Source organism: Dermacentor variabilis, chromosome 4, assembly GCF_050947875.1.
Source record: "Dermacentor variabilis isolate Ectoservices chromosome 4, ASM5094787v1, whole genome shotgun sequence".
Classification (NCBI taxonomy): domain Eukaryota; kingdom Metazoa; phylum Arthropoda; class Arachnida; order Ixodida; family Ixodidae; genus Dermacentor; species Dermacentor variabilis.
Window position 1 is genome coordinate 151,673,543 of NC_134571.1, and position 19,144 is coordinate 151,692,686.

Genomic DNA, 19,144 nt, shown 5'->3' on the forward strand with positions numbered 1-19,144 from the left:
AGTGTGGCCACGCCCGGGAGGTAGAATGATACGTAAGCTAGCTTGTCCGAGTCATTCCATTTGTTGAGAACGCTCACCCGCTCGTAGGACGACAGCCACTATTCAACGTCGCTGTCGTGAGTTCCGCTGAAGATGGAAGGCTCCCTATGGCGAATGGTGCCAGTGCAAGGGACAGGTGGCATTAGAAGTGTCTGCTGGTCGGCGCCCAGCATGGCGGAGGGTAGCGTCCGAGAACGGAGTTCCAGTATGGTAGAGTGGAACATTACCTCGCGGCTCCACCACTTATAAAGGAGATTAATTGAGGTTCGTAACGACAGCCGGTTCTGGGATGCACCGAGCACAGCCTTCTAGCCTGAGCTTCTGCTGCAGGCTTGATGCTGCCGATGGAGCTGACTCTACACACGTTCGTTATTTTCCTTAGAATATAGATATTAGTAGTGGCGAACACGCAAGAAAAGTACGGTAGAGAAAGGGGCGACCTGACCCACAGATCGTTATTGTCTGTCACAATTGGGCGGAAGCCCATGGGTGCGAATATGCAGGGTGGATTCGCAAGAACAAGAGCCCTTATACCAATTCGGCTACGACATAGCCAGCAGGAGCTACGAGGCAGCGTAGTACGTAGTATTACAAAAGGTTGTGGCTAGAATTACCACCGAAGTTAGCCTTACACGTATTTTATAGGGGCGTTAGACGGATCCAGTTGCCTTTTTTTGTGAAATGATGCATGAATTCTTTTGTTAATTCTTAAATTTTCCATGCTAAAGTAGGTTGGCCGTAATAACACTTAACAGCTAAATACACGCTTTCCTGGCTTCAGAGCTCAATTTCTGTTTGTTACCGTGCAGCATCCGTTACCAATCCACCTTGATTCTTGGCGCAGAAGCCTACTTGTTGCAGCATCTCGCCACTAGGAAGATGCTGAGGCGTTTAAACTGCAGTCCATAAATTAATGAAACATTTACTAACCGAAGGAGACAAGCGCAACTCTTTTATGAACAGTTAGCTCTACTGACCGCTCTTGAAGCCACCTACAGTTATCGTTCTTGGACAGGCGTGAGTTGCCCTGGCCCTAATGTTTGTTATGTCGCTCAAAGCAGTTCTTTCGTGACGCGTTTACATTAGCCAGGTTTATTCCTATACTTTAATGAATTCTGGGGCTTTACATCCCAAAACGACAATTTGATAATGAGGCACGCTGTAGTTTGGAAATCTAGAGTAATTTTAACGACCAGGGAATTTTTAACGTGCCCCCAATGCACGGCACGCGGATGTTCTTTCATTTCGCACCCATGAAAACGCGGCCGCAACGGCCGGGATTCGATCCCTCGGCCTCGTGTTAGCAACACTACACTACTACCGGTAAGAGGGGTTATTCATACACCTAAGCTGGCCACTAAGAAAACTTTAAAAAATGGCAGCGCGAGTAGCCGCCAATTTTTATGGCTGTGACTCGTCATAGACGTGGGAATTATTTACACGCTTACAGGAATTTTCGGCCGTGTCCGTGCGTAGACTTCTACTTGGATGCTGTTTTGTTGAATTGAAGTAAGAGGGGCGTAGATGTGGTGCTGCGGAAGCGTGGCAGAGAATATGCCTGCAGTAAATTATTTCAATGGTAATCAGTGCCAACGTTGCTGAAGGCTTGCATTTCTAACGAAACATGGAGTGGCTTTGTATTTTTAACACGTTGTACATCAAGTGTTATAGAATTGACGTAGGTAAAGCGTGGAATAATTGGTGTTTGGAAACGCAGTATTCCACAAAATCATGCGGCATAAGCATGAACAATGAGCAGTCAGTTCTTAATCTCCGAAACGATCACAAGTCTGCGGTTTTGTTAGAGCTGCGGTAAAATCTGTATTTTTCTGTTGTTTTTCTTCTTCTTGCCTGTGGCAATGTGCCTGACGCGGCGAAAACATTTTCCCTACTTACGTATGATAAAGCAAGGGGACAGGAAGCCGTGTGTCCTCACTTCTGCCGGAAAACTACACAGAATGCATTGTCGGGACATTGTGTTTCACTAAAACTTCTTGCACCTTTCTTACATTCGTATAGAGCTTATACAAAAACAGATGAATACGTACATTGCAGAAACAGTCTCCATAACACACTTATATGCGGGATGCGACGATACAATGAGTGACGGGGCTATAGAGAGGAGGCGCTGCATGCTCATCATCATCATCATCATCATCATCATCATCATCCTGGTTACACCCACTGTAGGGCAAAGGCCTCTCCCGTACATCTCCAACAACCCCGGTCATGTACTAATTGTGGCCATGTCGTCCCTGCAAACTTCTTAATCTCATGCGCCCACCTAACTTTCTGCCGCCCCCTGCTACGCTTCCCTTCCCTTGTAATCCAGTCCGTAACCCTTAATGACCAACGGTTATCTTCCCTCCTCATTACATGTCCTGCCCATGCCCCTCCCCCATTTCTTTTTCTTGATTTCAACTAAGAACTCATTAACTCGCGTTTGTTCCTTCACCCCAATCTGCTCTTTTCTTATCCCGTAACGTTAGACCCATCATTCTTCTTTCCGTAGCTCGTTGCGTCGTCCTCAATTTAAGTAGAACCCTTTTCGTAAGCCTCTACGTTTCTGCCCCGTAGGTGAGTACTGGTAAGACACAGCTATTATATACTTTTCTCTTGAGGGATAATGGCAACCTGCTGTTCATGATTTGGGAATGCCTGCCAAACGCACCCCAGCCCATTCTTATTCTTCTGATTATTTCCGTCTCATGATCCGGATCCGCTGTCACTACCTGCCCTAAGTAGATGTATTCCCTTACGACTTCCAGTGCCTCGCTGCCTATTGTAAATTGCTGTTCTCTCCCGAGACTGTTAAGCATTACTTTAGATTTCTGCAGATTAATTTTTAGACCCACTCTTCTGCTTTGCCTCTCCAGGTCAGTGAGCATGCATTGTAATTGGTATGCATTGCAAAGGCAATATCATCAGCGAATCGCAAGTTATAAAGGCATTCTCCATTACCTTTTATCCCCAATTCGTCCCAATCCAGGTCTCTGAATACCTTCTGTAAACACGCTGTGAATAGCATTGGAGTGGTCGTATCTCGCTCATGCTCATATTTGCACATTATTTAATCTAAGTGGCAAAAACGTTTTTGCACGTCAGCGAATCTGAAACAAGAAATTACGGCTCGACTCATCTCATGACGACTGTCCAGGGTAATGCGAATACCAGTCGGGTGATGTGGCGACAGACCATATTCCTGAAGTAATGTTTATTGATCAACTGTAGCGGTAATTTCGAGAATCATTGTTTCGGCTTTATTCCACATACTCCAGCATGGCACTCGCTTGCCAAAGTCACCTATGAGCATAGCAGCACGACGACGACTGTATGAAGCCAACGCGCTGGCAATAGAATGACAAAGAAGGAATGATATGATGGGACGATAACCGCTATAACCACAATGGCAGGACAACAACGAGATGTCGATTTCTTAAGTTAAGACCATGACGTAATGACGACAGGATGATGACCGCCACATAAGAAAAATGAGATAATGACGACGATGACCAGACAACGATGGTATGTCGACAACTGATGGAAGCTGGAATGACGATGATAGCCTAATCACGGTGGCATGAAGATTACTGCATGACAACGGATACAGAATAGCGTCTGTCTGACGACGACGTAATTGAATGACAACTGAGGAATATTTTTTTTAATCATGACCGTATGATTAGATAGCATGACGAACAAGGAACGAGGGCGATCAACAGACGAATGTGTGATAAAGACAACGATTGGATGCCGTTGCTGAAGTGACGACAATGATGAAATGATGACGATGGCATGGTGGCAGTGATAGAACGACGGCTGTGGAATGGCGATGACTCAATGATGGTCGAATGTCGAAGTTACTATAACGACGATGTAATGAGCGTGGTGGAATTGCGATGACGGTATGTAAACAAAAGCAGGACGAGGACTGTATGACAACAACGCAATCACAACCATGGCGTGACATAGACTTAAAGACAGTAGGATTAGGACGAGTGTGTGGTCACACTGTTACGATGGCTGTATCGTGAAACCTGTATGACCGTGGCGCCGTGACGACGATGGCTATGTTTGTATTAAAATCAACTGTAATGAAAAGGGGCAAATAAGAATTCAAAACCGGGACCGCGACGTGGCCAACAGAGCTGCTACTACTAAAACACCGCCACACTTGGCCACTGTGCTTTTCTAGTCCTCATAATATTCGCTTTTTAAAGGTGTTAGCGCCATCGCTCAAATATTTTTTATAATTTCAGAACTTTAGAGGCTGATTCTTGAGCGCATCACGAGAATTCTGCTGTAATGTTTCGACCTATAGCGTATTCGACATCGAAGATCACTTCTAGATGTCTCGTTTTTATAATACTGTTACGGGAAGGAAGATGCGTGCGTCTATCAACAGATGGCTTTTAATGGCTGAGCCAACAAGCGTTGAGCAGCGATAGAACTTAACTCTTCTTCGTCATCTCCAAGCCCACCATCATCGTCTTCATATTGCCACATTACCGACTGTGACATAACCCCCGTCGGAAAAAGCACCTTAATGGTGCGGCTCATCGGTCTGAGAAAGCTGAGATTTGAGACGGCTGATGTAGATGATGTCAGAGGGAGGTGAAGGCACCGTGGCATTCAGCAGAGACACTTCATATGTGACAGGCTTCACCTGGCGAAGGATTCGGGGAAATCCTGCACAGCATGAACTTAAGCGGGGTCAGGGCGAATGCCTGACGAATCGACGAGGTGTCCGAGCATGGTAATTTGGCGGTGACCGAAGTGGCACTTCGACGAGTTGAGCTGCAAGCCAGCGGTGCGAAAAACAGAAAGAACAGATGAAAGTCTTTCTAGGTGAGTCGCAAAAGTTGAAGAGAATACGATGACGTCATCCAAGTAGCACAAACAGATGGACCATCTCAAACCACGCAAGAGCATGTCCATCATCCATTCGAAGGTCGCCGGGGTATTGCACAAGCCAAAAGGCATTACCCGGAACTGATATAGGCCATCTGGTATGACAAATGCGATCTTTTCACGGTCAATTTTATCCACGACAATTAGCCAATATCCAGAGCAAAGGTCTAAAGATGAAAAATAAGTGGCACCATGGAGGCAATTCAGAGCATCGTGAAAAAGAAGGATAACAGCTGGCGTTTCTGCGTTGACTATCGTCATCTAAACACGATCACCAAGAAAGATGTATATCCACTACCCCGCACCTCCACCAATGATATTACGGGAAGGAAGAAGCGTGCGTCTATTAACAGATGGCTTTTAATGGCTGAGCCAACAAGCGTAGAGCAGCGATAGAACTTAACTCTTCTTCGTCGCCTCCAAGCCCACCATCATCGTCCTCTTCTTGCCACATTACCGACTGTGACAATATCAAGCCCTCCGCCGCACTGGTGCTGATTTCCATGGACGTGTGCTACAGTTCATACCATTTTCACGTTGTTTACTCGGCATTCAACGTAACACATTTGATTACTGAAAGTGTGCGCGTATGATAACCAGCTCTTTGCATTTTCTAACTACTGTATTCTTAAGGTAGTAGGCAGCTTCACGGAATGCAGCTTTATCGTTCCACCGTGTCTCGAAGACGACGATAGGGATTGTTTGTGGGTATGTCCGCAGCAACTTCGGACTCTTCGAATAAATAATCCCACAGACTAGCAAGGACCAACAGTAGGTGAGGCTTCTTTCAGTGTTTCTGGGTTTTACCGTTGCAATGTCGAGTACAATTATAAATCTCACTGTAAACGGAACAACAACGTCGAAGGGATAAAAACCACCCGGAAACAGACAAGAGACAAGATGAAAGTGACGACAGGACTAACTATCCAGCTGACAGGTCTAGCGGGACTAACTACAACGCACTAACAAGCCGAGTTCCCAACTGTGCGAATAAAATAAAACTTTTTGTCACCCAATCAACCTTCGCAATCTATGACACAATTTCGGGTACAAAAACATTTTGATTCATGCTTCATGAACTGTGTTTACTGTTACTTACTATATAAATACCATTCACATATATCTTATTGTTCAATTTGCATCTTTCTTCTGGCAATGGTATACTCCATTGCTGTTGAACTTGCTGGGTGCAGAAAGCTGTAATTAAAGGCACACAGAATTAAACAAGTTAAGGGTACTTGGCTACGAACTTTGAATAAATCAACTTTTTAAGTACATAATTTAAACCTTGTTAAACTATAAAGTTGTATCATTTGAACGGAACAGCTTTCAAATTGCTCCATTCGCATTTCGGTAGTGAAACGTAAATGTTTCACTTATCAGATGCAGAATACTGACATCTCTGCCTAAACGGAAGCTCATTTGACGTGGTGAACGTTCAAAAATCAAAATGTTTAGTGGGAATCCTAAATTATGTTTTTTTTTAGAAACAGATGTGATCAGTATCTTCAATTTTCTTTCAAAGTGGGTCTTTGTTTGCGCGGTCACTCTTAAAAACGTGGAATTGACAAAAGCAAGTGACAAATTTATGTTCCGTACCCTCATAATTACCTAAAGATACTTCAGACTGTTTCGCAGAAACTCATCTTGCCTGTTGTGAGTAATGTTGAAGGAGGTCCATCGCTTTATACAGACTGCACGCGCCGATGAATATTCCGGACTCTGCCTTCACAATGACATATTATTTGGCCACTGAGTCGAGCAGCTAGCACAATGTATTTTTCGTTTCGTTACGCCAACACTGTCTCATCGAAGCAAAACTATTGAAACCTTTAACTCAAATAGCCACTTTCAAGCGCCTACAATATACCTACACAAAATTCATAATAACCCAAAGCAGGTAAGCAAAATTATTTCTCAAAGCTGCAATGGGGGTTTATCGTGTCCGCCGCGCGTGCAGACAAAACACCTTGGTGCAGCGTGTTATATAGCGGCACTGTCGCAGGTGTCTCCTTTCCCTGCTCTTAAGAATTTTTCTTGCTTATAATCATCAATAAACTTTTTATACCTGCAACGCATCTTTATTGTCTGCGGCGACGAAAGTGAACATGAAACGAAGGAAGTGCCAGAATACTTTGCGTAGGACTGCGCTAAAATGTCGCACCATCTAGCACACTCATTTACTACTCTGTCTACACGAAGTAGCCGAACTTTCTGCGGTTATTAGTACTGTATATTGCCTGAAAGTGAACGTTCCGAATACAGCTTCTATCATTATGATGCTGGAACGCAGCCTACTTTTGTTCAAGTTGACAGAGCATTGAGATTTGGAGCATGCGTTGAGCCTAGTTTCGTCAATTGCAGAGAAATTATTACGATCGCCGAAGTAGAAATTCGCCAACACGCGTAGAAGGATATGTCCGTGGTTGGCATGTTCCAGAAGCTTTTCTTCTTCTATCCGGTGAATAATGTGACTGGTTAGTGCCTTAAAATGCGACTATTATCCTTTGGACATTTTAAACACATTCCGTTCTCTGTGTACCTATTTAGGAGCATCCCTAACTGGTGTTACCGCCAAATTGAGTCACTGGACAATTAAAGGTCTGATGGGTAGAACAACGGGCCGCTGTGCTCGCTGAACTGGGTTTCAAAGCAGACGCTGGACCAACTTGGGTCAATGGATAAGTGTGACCGTGCAGCAAAACTTCTGTATGGGAATTTGGCTAATCGGAAAGTGGCACTAGGGATGTGCCGCCTCTACAGCGGCAACAAAACACTCTTGAAAGTTTCTGACGTGCTGGGGAGAATCGAATGCGTATAATATATCTTGAGATAATCTTGTCGAAATATGTATCTAGAAATGCGCTAGGCGCGGAACTTGCGGTGGCGTCGCTAGATGACGCAGCGTGTCTGGCGGAAAGTGCGACAGAGGAGCACGGCTGCATACACGCGTTAAAAATGATGCCGGTAGATTGATGTGTTGCTTCATTGGTTCGGGGCTAGCAGAATAAGTCGACGTTTATCGTGAGTCGGGTTGTGCCGCAATTTTTACCAGCATCCCAGACTCATACAGTTGACAGTGTTCGCGCAGTAGGATGTTAATATGGGGTGCCTTTACTTCAAGGATAAAAAATAGGAAGAGCAGCCTCATTAGTTTTATGAACGCAGTCATTTTGCCTGTTGCTGTAAAAACTAGCTGCTACATTCCTCACGACATATCTTTTCACCTCATTCGCGAAAACGTATATCATGCTTTCCCGGATTTTAAATCGAACTGGTTGACGCGTGCTGCAGAAAGTGAGAACAAAGTGTGCACTGGTAAATTTGAAACGCGGTGGTTTCGTGTATCGTTCAAAGCACGTTCACACCGAAGGCGCAGCGGACAAGCGGACAAGCGGATCCGCCCAAGCGGCCATGGATATTGCGCTTTGCGGAAAATACGCGGCCGCTTTGCCGGATCGCGCACCGACCAATTTTTTCTGCGCGGACAAGCTGGCCGCTTTGGCCGCAGCCAATCAGAACCCGACACGGCGGAAGCGCTGGTGAAAGAATGTAAACGAATGCCTTTCTCTGGGCTTTTCGCTTCTGTTCTTGAAAAGCATCAAAACGGCAAGTTGGGCCAGTTGGTTGCGATTTATAATAAGGTTTGTTGCAGCGCAACACAAGGCAAAGACAAAAGAAAGTATAAAACGACGACACGGCACCGTGGCGTCGCTTCATACCTCTTTTGTCCTTGTCTTGTGTAGCGCTGTAACAAATCTTGAACAGCGACTATACAAGTGGCGAGTAAAATGCTAACGATCTCGTCTTCTTCGTCTGAGCTCATCAAATTGTAGAAGTAGATAGCCGACGGGAGCGCGCCAACCCACGACGAAAAAAAAAATATCGAAAGTGCGCGCACAAACCCAAAGTACCGCGAGATGGCGGCACGTCCCTGAAATTGCTAAAGATATTGCGAGATGCCCCGCCTTCCCGGCAGCACGGACAGCCAGACAACGCGGCTGGTCTGAACAGGCGCGGGCGCTCGCCGCCTCACCGCTTTGAAAATCCGCTTGGCCGCTTAGGCGCTCCGCTTTCGGTGTGAACGTGGCTTCAGTGTATTAACGGACTAATGTGCCTGCTGCTGCACGTACTACTACAGAACCGTCAAGAGATCATGTAGCCAAGAGCGGCTACTAAGAAAGGGGTGGTTGTATTTAACGTTCAAGCGTTTGCTTACTGCGATTGATGGCCAAGGAGAATGCACTATGCGCATTTATTTTAAGAGCAAAATGTATTTCTTCCTCTTACGGGATTTGTCTGCACTCGCTCTTTCCACGACGCCACCGCGCTAGTCTTACCCTTGGAAACTGAAATGTTCCTTCGCTGCTGATGTTCCTTCGCCTGCAGCAGAAAGGACCTTCGACATCCACCGTCAAGGTTTGTGAGTGATGGCGCTGGCTAACACTCCCAGGGTTCTACTAGGAAACATAAACACCCAAGAAAGTGGATGGGAAATGGCACCGCGATAGCTCAATTGGTATACCATCGCACGCCTATAGCGAAGGCTCTGCGATCGTTCCCCACCTGCGGAGGTTGTTATTTCATCCACTTTGATTTTCATTAATTTATTGTTTCATTACTTCATTTATTAAGCACAAGTAATTTCCCCTATGTTGTCCTTGTTGTCACTGCTTCTTGGCTCCTTATATGATGTGATTGTGTGCCATAAAGTAGTTAGAAAGTTAATTAGTGATTTTTTAATATTCCATTATGCATTTCAATTCTTTTGCACGTAATATCCGCCCCTTCGAGGAGACCAGCTAATGAACTACAATTGTGCTATCTGCCATATGCAATCTTTAACAATCTTTGAAAGTGTTCGCTGAAACACCCCGCATGCTTATCAGCAGCAGCATTGCCGACTACTGCCTGGTAATTTGCCAATGTATCCTGCTAATCTAGTATTATTTGACAGCGTTGATCTGTCACCTTCCGTCAGGTGTAGCTTCGAGTGGCCGAATTTCCAGGCTCAAGCGTTTTTATCGCTGATGTGTAGCAGGTACTATCACCACCATGGCCATGTGAGGCGCAGGTTCCGTGAATTGAGGGTTAAATACTGCAACATACAGTTCGATTTTTGTTATTACAAATGAGTCTCTCTTTTGACCACGAACTTCATGTGGAGGTTCTGGGTCCCGCATTGAGCACCGCCAACTTCTGTTTTCCTTCTGTATTAACTTCCCCATTCTTAACTATTGCTGCATTTCAGGCGAGAAGCTGGTTCATTTCTGTATTACTTCCTTGTGTGTCGGCTAAGACAAATTGGGTTCATTTGTTTGCCAGCTTTTATCATTCTAGATTTCGTATATGTCACTACGAATTGGACATTTCCAACCACGATGTATTGTAGATTATTCGCTAGTGGAAATAGCTGCAACATATTCACAAACCTACGTACTTACCTAATAGGAAAGATGAGCCCAGTAAAAGTGCCGGTAATATCATGATGGCCAATAGTCTGAAAATATAATATTTCCTTATAACACAGCTATAATAGTGGTTGCGCAGTGCCGTTGCAAATGTGCACAATCACGGTGTTAGCAAACGGAATGTGCTAAGTCAATCTTTGCATGTCGCATTTGCATAAGACTAGCATTTCTGTGTTAAATTCATCCGTTTGATTTACGTAGTGGGTGTTCTCATTTACCTCAAGAGGTGTAGAAGTATATTCGCGGACAACATTCTGTGGCTATGAAGGGAAAGCAACGGGCGCGAGGCTGCTGCACAAGTGATACCGCGCCAAGCAGTCTGACAGCGTTTGCCAGTATTTTTTTTTTGTTGTTGCTCCGAACAGACGCTGAACCGACACAGCTTCCACGTGCAACTGTTTAGCGTTTCCCCCACAAGCGGATGGGAAAAGCCGCCAAGTAAGTAAAGCTTTACGTTCAGTGTTTTGTGCTGTGTTATTTATCGGTTGCTAATAAGGTGTTTAAATTTTGTCTTCCACTGCTTAATATGACGGGGATTAAAATGCGGGACTCTTTTTCAGAAGTGCTCTCACTTCTGCTGGCTTTAGCCCCGTAGCTTTCCTTTCGCAGCCAACGAAAATTGTGAGGCGAGTATAGAAACGCTCGCACAACCTGTAGTGTACCGGTTTTGCTGAATACTATATGCTAAGAAAAAAAATTGGTTACCTGGTACAAATTATTTAATAAAAATTTTGCAACACTGTGATTGCCTGCTTTGTCGACAAAACGCGAATATTTAGTCACTCTACCCCATATCATCTGTATAGTTTTGATTAATCCCTTGAAGCATGGCGCGTTCGTAGCAGTGGCGTTTCCAGTGCCAAATACATTGACCTGAAAATACTACATTTTCCCTCTAGCGCCTTCGAGTACAGAGGACACCACAGTCTCATCATTAATCCGAGCTTTATTAAGACGTGCTACCAGTAGAAAATTGGTTGGATGAACTGTTCCGACTTTCAGATATACCCTATGGATGACGTGCATCGTCTCAACCTTGCGGAGGGCGGAAAAAAATCATGAGCGAAATTCCACACTGCGCAGATAAATTATTAGTGAAGCAGGTTAGCAGACGACACAGATGTGGCACAGAATTTTAATAATGTTAGGAACTCATTTTCGGTTACTTCTATATACATTCGCGTGGACGATTGCATCACCGCCCTGAGGGGCCGGAGGAAACTAGACTCCCCTGACGCTTCCACAGGACCGTCCCACAGAAGAGTGGAAAGTAAGGAACGTAGATACCCTAGTGCTGCGAAAGCCGACAAAGAGAGGGCCATGCGAACGCAGACGTGGCCGATTCCCGCCAAAGTGTAGTATCTGTTCTTATCAGCTTAATATCTGCAGGGGTTCTTATTTGGACCCAATATATTAAACAGATTTTCAAAGTTTGGCGGAGGGCATCAAGCCCGCTTCACCTGCATCGCAGATCGGCCTGCCATTCGACTATCTTCGGGATTGGCTCACCGTTTTCGCACACGCACACAAAAAAAAACGCACGAAAGCCTAGCCGTAAACAGCGTCACTGTAAAAGGTTCCTAGCGCGACCAACAGCAGCCTTTCAATAACGATAGCATGTTTAGTTGAAATTGCTGAACTTTCTAGTATGGTTGCAGTAAATACAGGAAAATCTATTTTGATTTCGTTTATTCCTTATTTGTAGCGACATATCTTTGGGGCCAAATGATGATAGTCTCAGCAAACGTAGCGTCTGCGTCGAGTGAAAATATTGCAAATTGAATGGAAAAAGGAGGACCAAGCCAGGAACTGCCACCTCATAGCGTCCTTGTCAATGAGTTCGTTCATGATCTAAGTATTGCTCTACACGGGTGCAACAGTTTTACGTCTCAAGGTGTAAGCTTGTGCTAAGCATCTCTACATGCAAAATCTGTGTTTTTTCAAGGCGGAATGTAATAATGAGCTTTATATAATATATATATATATATATATATATATATATATATATATATATATATATATATATATATAGAGAGAGAGAGAGAGAGAGAGAGAAGGAGGGTATGTATATATATATATATATATATATATATATATATATATATATATATATATATATAGAGAGAGAGAGAGAGAGAGAGAGAGAGAGAGAGAGAGAGAGATTTTGTAAAGGGGTGCATTTAATAATTCAGCTGGTAGTGTCAAGCGTAACCGAGAAGTCATATGGCGCAGAGCAGGAACCGCTGGATGGCCGAGTGGCTCTCTCTCTCGTGCCAAGCGCTGGAAATCCGGTTGGCTCTGTGGTTGCACTGAAATCGTCTAATAGACGATCTGGCTCGCCTTGTCCGTGTACTCTTCTTCCTTAGAATTGCCCCAGGTGTTAAAGCGGAGCCATCCTGGTGACTTACAACGTGGATACGAGCGGGTCATATTATTGTTTCAGGCGGTGAACCTGAAGAACATCCCGACTACGGCGGCGCCTGTCAGATGTCTTTGTAAGAGGCTCGATGAAATAGCTAACTGGAAAAGGTGCATTCGATGATACGTTATGGTCTGTCATACTTCGAGAGAAGGCGTGGTGCAAGGCACGGACAGCATGATAAGTGGGCCAGGGGCGAAGCTCGGGTTGGTAGTGTCGCCATCACGATTGAATTTTGGTCATTGTTGATCGTCAGAGGTGAAATTTCCGGCCAACTGACGGAATGTCTCGCCCTCTCTGGAAACGACTGAAACGGGAGCACATTCTCACGCGTCTGATTGATAAGTTAAAACCGTATCGATGGCATGAGGAGAATCGGGGGCGTATAGGAGAAATTACACGGCAAATGTTGTAGTACTTCGCGTAGCCATATTATATGCGTGCGTGACAAACTGCAGAATGATGTCCCAACTTGTGTGATCGCATGAAACGTACATGGCTATCATGCCATTAATGGTTCGGATGAAAAGCGCCGTAAGGCCATTATTTTGAGGAAGGTACGGCGTGCTGGCTCGGTGAACAACGCGGCATTGAGCTAGCAGTGTTTCAGCTACCTGAGTCAAAAAGCACGACCTGTATCGCTCAGCCATTCCCGAGGTGGGCCACCACAATGAATGATAAGATGGAGCGCAAAGGATGCAACTTCACCGGAAGTGGCTGCAGGTAGAGCGGCGGTTGCGGCATACCATGTAAGGTAACCAACTGTTACAGTAATCCATCCTTTGCCAGCAGGTGCTAGCGCTAGCGGTCCATACCAGCCATTTTCCACAGGGCGGAAGTCAGGAGCAGGGCACGGAAACGGCTGTCATGGACCGTGGGCCAGATGAGGCGCGAACGTGCGGCGTTGACATTGCGGGCACGAGCGCAATAATTTTTTTAACATAGCTAAACAATCCTCGCCAGCAGTAAAGATGGCGCAGGCGCTCATATGTCTTGAGGACGCCTGCATGTGCCTATCGCGTATCGGTGTGTAAAGACGCGCACATATCGGAACGCAAAATTCTCGGGATAAAAAGTGGCTACTTGTGATCATCGCACTAGTAGTTGCGGCGAAACAAAAGGTCCCGGACGGCGAAATGAGCAGCTTGACCATGCAGGGAATGGAAGATGGGAGATGCAGGCAAGCCAGAAAGGGGATGCGAAAGAGAGGCCGCCCAGGGATCCTTGCGCTGTTCTGATGCGAAGGTATCGATGTAGACCGAATACACAGCCTCAAAGGTGGGAAGGGAGGCAGTGTCGGCTGGCAGCGGAGAGCGTGAAAGAGCGTCGGCGTCAGTCTGCCTGCGGCCGGAGCGGTAGAGTACGTGTATGTCGTAGTCTTTAATGCAAAGAGCCCAGCGGGCAAGGTGTCTAGGTGGTTTTTTTAAAGAGGATAACCTACAAAGGGTGTGATGGTCAGTTATCAAGTTGAATGGCCGGTCGCATAAATAACAGTGAAACTTTCCGAGTCCTGAAACGATAGCCAGAGATTCTTTTTCCTTGACGCTATAATTGCCTTTCACTTTGGGCAATGCATGAATGGCGCAAGCAACGACATCGAGGTTTGCACCGCGCATGGACAGCGCCAATGTCATTACTGCTGGCTTCGGTAGGCATTTTAGTTCGGGCGGTGGGGTCGTAGTGTCGCAGTAGAGGCGGAGCCGTGAGAAGACGGCGTAAGGTCACGAACATGGTGCAGCATGCAGGAGACCAGGGGTATAGGTCGTTGGTACCACATAAGAGTTGCACCAGAGGTTATATAAGAGTCGCACCAGAGGTGATATATTCGAGGCAAAGTTGCGAGCAACACCTCGGGAGTAAGAAAAGAGGTAGATGAAGGCGCGGAGTTCTTTGAGTGTCTAAGGTTTTGAAAACTTCGCCACAGCCCAAAGTTTTTGTGGGTTTGAAGAGATTCCGTCTTGGTATACCATTTGACCTAGAATCATCAAACTGCGCGCGGCGAACTGAGACTTTTTCACGTTCAGTCGCAGGGATGCATTGGTAAAGGGCACTAACACTTGCCTGAAGCGGATAAGATTTCTTTTGAAATGGGGGGCGTACACCAAGATGTTGTCGAGGTAGCATAAACGCGTGCTCCGTTTTAGACCGTACAAGATATTGCCATCATCTGTTCAAACGTTGGAGACACATTGCATAGTCCAAATGGCATCACGTTAAATTTGTATAAACCGTTTAGAGTTATGAATGTGGTGTTGAGGCAATCAAGTGGTAACATCGGGACCTGCCTGTAGCCCAAGCCTAAATCCAACGATGAGAAGAATTCAACGCGATGCCGAGGCGAGGTCAGGTGCAATCATCTTCGCGAAGTCATCCGTTAGTGAACCAGGGCTGTGAGCTCCAATTGAAGATAAGAAACCGCTCTCGGCATTCTTTCAATGTCAAATTCGGAAGTATTAGAAACGCTGTCCAAGAACATGCCAGCTGGAAGCACTTGAGAGCAGAGGCTGAAATTCAGAAGCGGAACAATGACGCCGTTATTAGTAATCGTCACGAGCGTATGCGGGAGAGTAATGTTCCGGTTAAAAAACACGTCGATGATGAGGCGAAGCACATATTCACCGTCAGGTATCTGGGGCTGTGCGGTCAAAGCGATGCAAGTGACTGCCTCAGGTGACTAACGCACATCTTGAAACGAGCACAAGTGCGGTAGGGCGGTGTTCGGAGCATCGGCAATTTGAGGCAGTTTCAACTGAAGAACGCCGATTTTGCCATCCATTAGAGCGGAATGGTAGGATGAAAAGACCAATCCAAGGATAACGTCGTGAGGGCAGTTGTCGATCAGAGCAGAGGGAACAGGAGTAGGGCGGCCGGCTATACTTAAACGCGCATTACACATTCCAAGAACAACCAGCACGCCGATTTCGGCCACACGAAGCAATCGGCCAGTTGCTGGGGTGAAGATCTTTAAACGGCTACGTAGGCTATTACTTATCACAGAAACGTGGGCTCCAGTGTCGTCGAGTGCTTGGGCAGGTACGCCGTCTATTTTAACGCCAATTACACTTCTCTTTGTGGGCACAGACACAGGATTTGCTACAGTATTATACAATGCAGCACGACCTCCGAGGGCTGCATTTGTTAGTTTTCTGAAAGGGTGCTGCCAAAAGCCACAGGGGACGAAAGACGACGTGGCTGCGGCGAATGGCAAGATGGGCGACGTGTTTCCGGTGAATGAGACTGGATTCCGCGCGGCGATAGTGAGTGACCGTAGCACGTGTTCCTGGCAGAGTTGTCAGCTGCGTTAGACTCGTCGGTGGGCAAAATATTGCGGGCATTTCGATTAAAATGTCTAAAGTTGGTCAGCGTGCGTGCTGTGGAGGGCCACGAATCGCGACAGTATCGGGCAACATGACCAGGGCGCGGCAGGTGAAACATGTCGGCTAGTCGTCCGCAGTTGTGCATTCAGTCGGGTAGCGATAATGCGGAGAGAAGCGTCAGGGTGGATCGAAAATAGTAGAAGGGCGTTCGTTGGCTCTGCGGTTAGCGACAGCACAGACAGAATGTAGGCCAATGTTTTCAAGTTCCTGGTGAACTATGGCTTGTACGAAGGGAACTGAAAAAGGAGTGGCATCAGGACTAAGCGAACAGAAAGCTGCGAGCGCCATGGCGTCCTGTTCGGGTAAAACGATTCGCACCAGGTCCTTTGATGGTGACGCATGCTGCTGTGGAGGCTGATCTTCACGCGTCGACGTTGCGGCAGTATTGGGAGGTCTGGCGAATGGTTTCAAGACGCGTGGCTTTTGGCCTACTCGAACTGTCGGCTCACTTGAATGATAGCATCAACTGTAGAGCAGCTTTTGCACATGAGCAGATTAAAGGCGTCGTCAGCAATGCTTTTAACCACGTGCATGACCTTTTTAGCTTCTATCATGTCGTGATCAGCTTTACGACAAAGTGCCAGTGCATCCTGGATGTACGAGACATAGATAGGACTCCGTGGGGGATTGGGCATGGAAGGCCAGTTCCTGCATTGCGGCAATATTACGGCTGGTTGGTTTGACCAACAAGTCTGTCAACTTATCTTTGCATTGGTCCCAGCAGGTTAGCTCCTCTTCGTGGTTTTCGTACTACACCTTTGCCGTGCCTCTTGAGTAGAACTACAGGTTATATAGCATAAACGTAGGGTCCCATCTGTTGATTCCACTCACGCGTTCGTAAATAGTTACCCATTCTTCAACGTCGGTGCCATAGATCCCGTAGAACATTCCAGGATCCTTAGGTTGCACAACCACAACCGAATGTGACAGTGATGCAGCTGGCGACAGTGACGTTTGAGGCGGCAACGACGTTGATCCCGCGTGCTCACTGTCAAAAATGGTGCGGACGGTGCTGTGACGTATACTGCGAACTCCTGTCGAGTTGTGGTGCACAGCACCCTGCATATGTTACGGGGATGGTGGGAGTATAGAAAGACTGTATTTACATTATATATACAAGATGAGTCAGAGTAGCTAAGATGGCTGACCACCAAACACACGCAGCAGCCAGCGTCTCGCGATCTTCTTTCTCTCTATTCTTTCACCCTTCGGTAAGAATACAGACCGTATATGCGGTTTTTGTGATAAATCGCGTTTTCACGCTCTTCCGATGGCTGAAAACTGAATCAGCGCTAAGTTGAGCCCGCGGCTGTGACGTAATTACAAACATCACCATGCCAGAACTGCTATGAGAAATCAGTGCGAAAACTTAAATTCCTGCACATGAAACGTGCGTTTTGCAAAGACAATCAGGAACAAGCATTTCGAAGTGTCATACGGCCATTATCAGCAGCTGTATATCAATGTTCCGTCAGAACTCGCCTTTACAACAAGATTGTTGTTTCTTGCAGCACAGACAACTTACTTGTATGGTGCAGCAAAACTTTGGCACTTGTGTCCTTGTTCAAAGGTTTATAAATATTTACTGGAGCCACCTATTATTATGTTTAGGTGTCGTTTGAGGCTTTCATCACGCTTCTCCGATAACCTCGCTCCACTAGAGCAGGCGCCTCGTTTATGGCTTTTGAAAGTAAGAAATTGTTTATGAAAAACATGTAGCAGAGTTCAAATCAAGTGAGAATCTAGCCGTTCAAAAGATCCCGAGCGTTCTTTTAAGCCGTTGCCCAAAAATAAATTTGAAAGCCGCCGGGATAAAATTTAGTGAAGATGTGGGAACACTGTCACAAATTAACACGACAGGTCAAGTGCGTGAGAATTAAATATATGAGCGATATGCTCTATTTGAGCAATAATACCAGCGTCTTGAAAAAGACATACGTAACCCGTAGCTTACAGTTGGTGTGAATTGCGGTGAAAGACGAATAATTGAGGCTCAATAGGAGAGTTGCAAATGAGCATTGAACCTTCGTGTTTGTCCTATTTTTCACGCCTCGTAGGATGTTTGTGTTGTTTTTGACGATGCAAGACTTCTTCTGGACCGCCCCTTGTACCCCGTCCGACGCACAGATGCGTCACTCAAGATTCAAGGCAAGAACTGCTGCAAGATATACTTAACCAACTATCTAGAAGCAGTTACTGTCGTTGCTTGCGTCAATAAGATTTATAAACTGTGCGTGATCCTGATTGAGAACTATAGAGAAACTATAGAGAACAAGAAGATAGAGAACTACGCCGATAGAGAACTATTCAGTGTACATCGTAACTATATATGCTTACCGATACTGGGGGACCGCTTTTCTGCCAACCTTAAGGAAAATTATGCTAATGCCCCTACAAGCCACAACGCAGATGCTTCTTCTCGGATATCTCCACTTGGTCGGTTTGCCGAGGCCAACCGCCTTCTCCCATGCTCGCTCCTGACCTTTTCCTTTTTCGACGACCTTCCAGGTTCCTATGTGCAATAAGAGCCTTCGAGAATATCGCGCCTCCATGACGCACTAAAGATTATGAAAACTTTTTTCACATATAAAATATGAACGATCGCCATTTCCCTGGTTCCGTGATCTTTTTACCTAGCATTTCTTATGACCTTAAATAGCTCCGATGCACAAACGCCAAACCATTCAGATGAACTGCATTTTTTCTTGTCCGGTTTTATTTTCTTCCTCTCTGTCTCTTCCACTTGCGCTCATTTCAAAGCTTTACCAAACACGTCTATGCGTAGCCGGCATGTTTCTGGGCTTTCGGGAACAAAATGTGCAAGATCCTTTGGTTAGCAATATTGGTTCTTCTTAACAATCATAATGCGTATTTTTCGGGAAATACGTAATGGCGAAGTGTGAATAAATTTGTTTTCAAGATTTCGA

The 19,144-nt window shown here is 45.8% G+C and overlaps 1 protein-coding gene and 1 pseudogene across 1 annotated transcript in view; one reads left to right on the forward strand and one right to left on the reverse strand.

Annotated features, from left to right (window-relative positions):
- Nucleotides 1-18,712, reverse strand: part of LOC142578012 (uncharacterized) — a 51,722-nt gene extending 33,010 nt beyond the window's left edge. Inside the window, exons 1-3 of the mRNA XM_075687440.1 lie at nt 18,555-18,712; nt 10,395-10,450; nt 6,050-6,147 (exon numbers count right to left, since the gene is read on the reverse strand). Of these exons, the coding sequence (XP_075543555.1) occupies nt 6,050-6,147; nt 10,395-10,437 (141 nt within the window). The 5' untranslated portion in view covers nt 10,438-10,450; nt 18,555-18,712. The remainder of the gene's footprint in view (nt 1-6,049; nt 6,148-10,394; nt 10,451-18,554) is intronic.
- LOC142580621 (U2 spliceosomal RNA) lies at nt 11,763-11,935 on the forward strand (annotated as a pseudogene).
- Nucleotides 18,713-19,144: the final 432 nt, after the last annotated feature.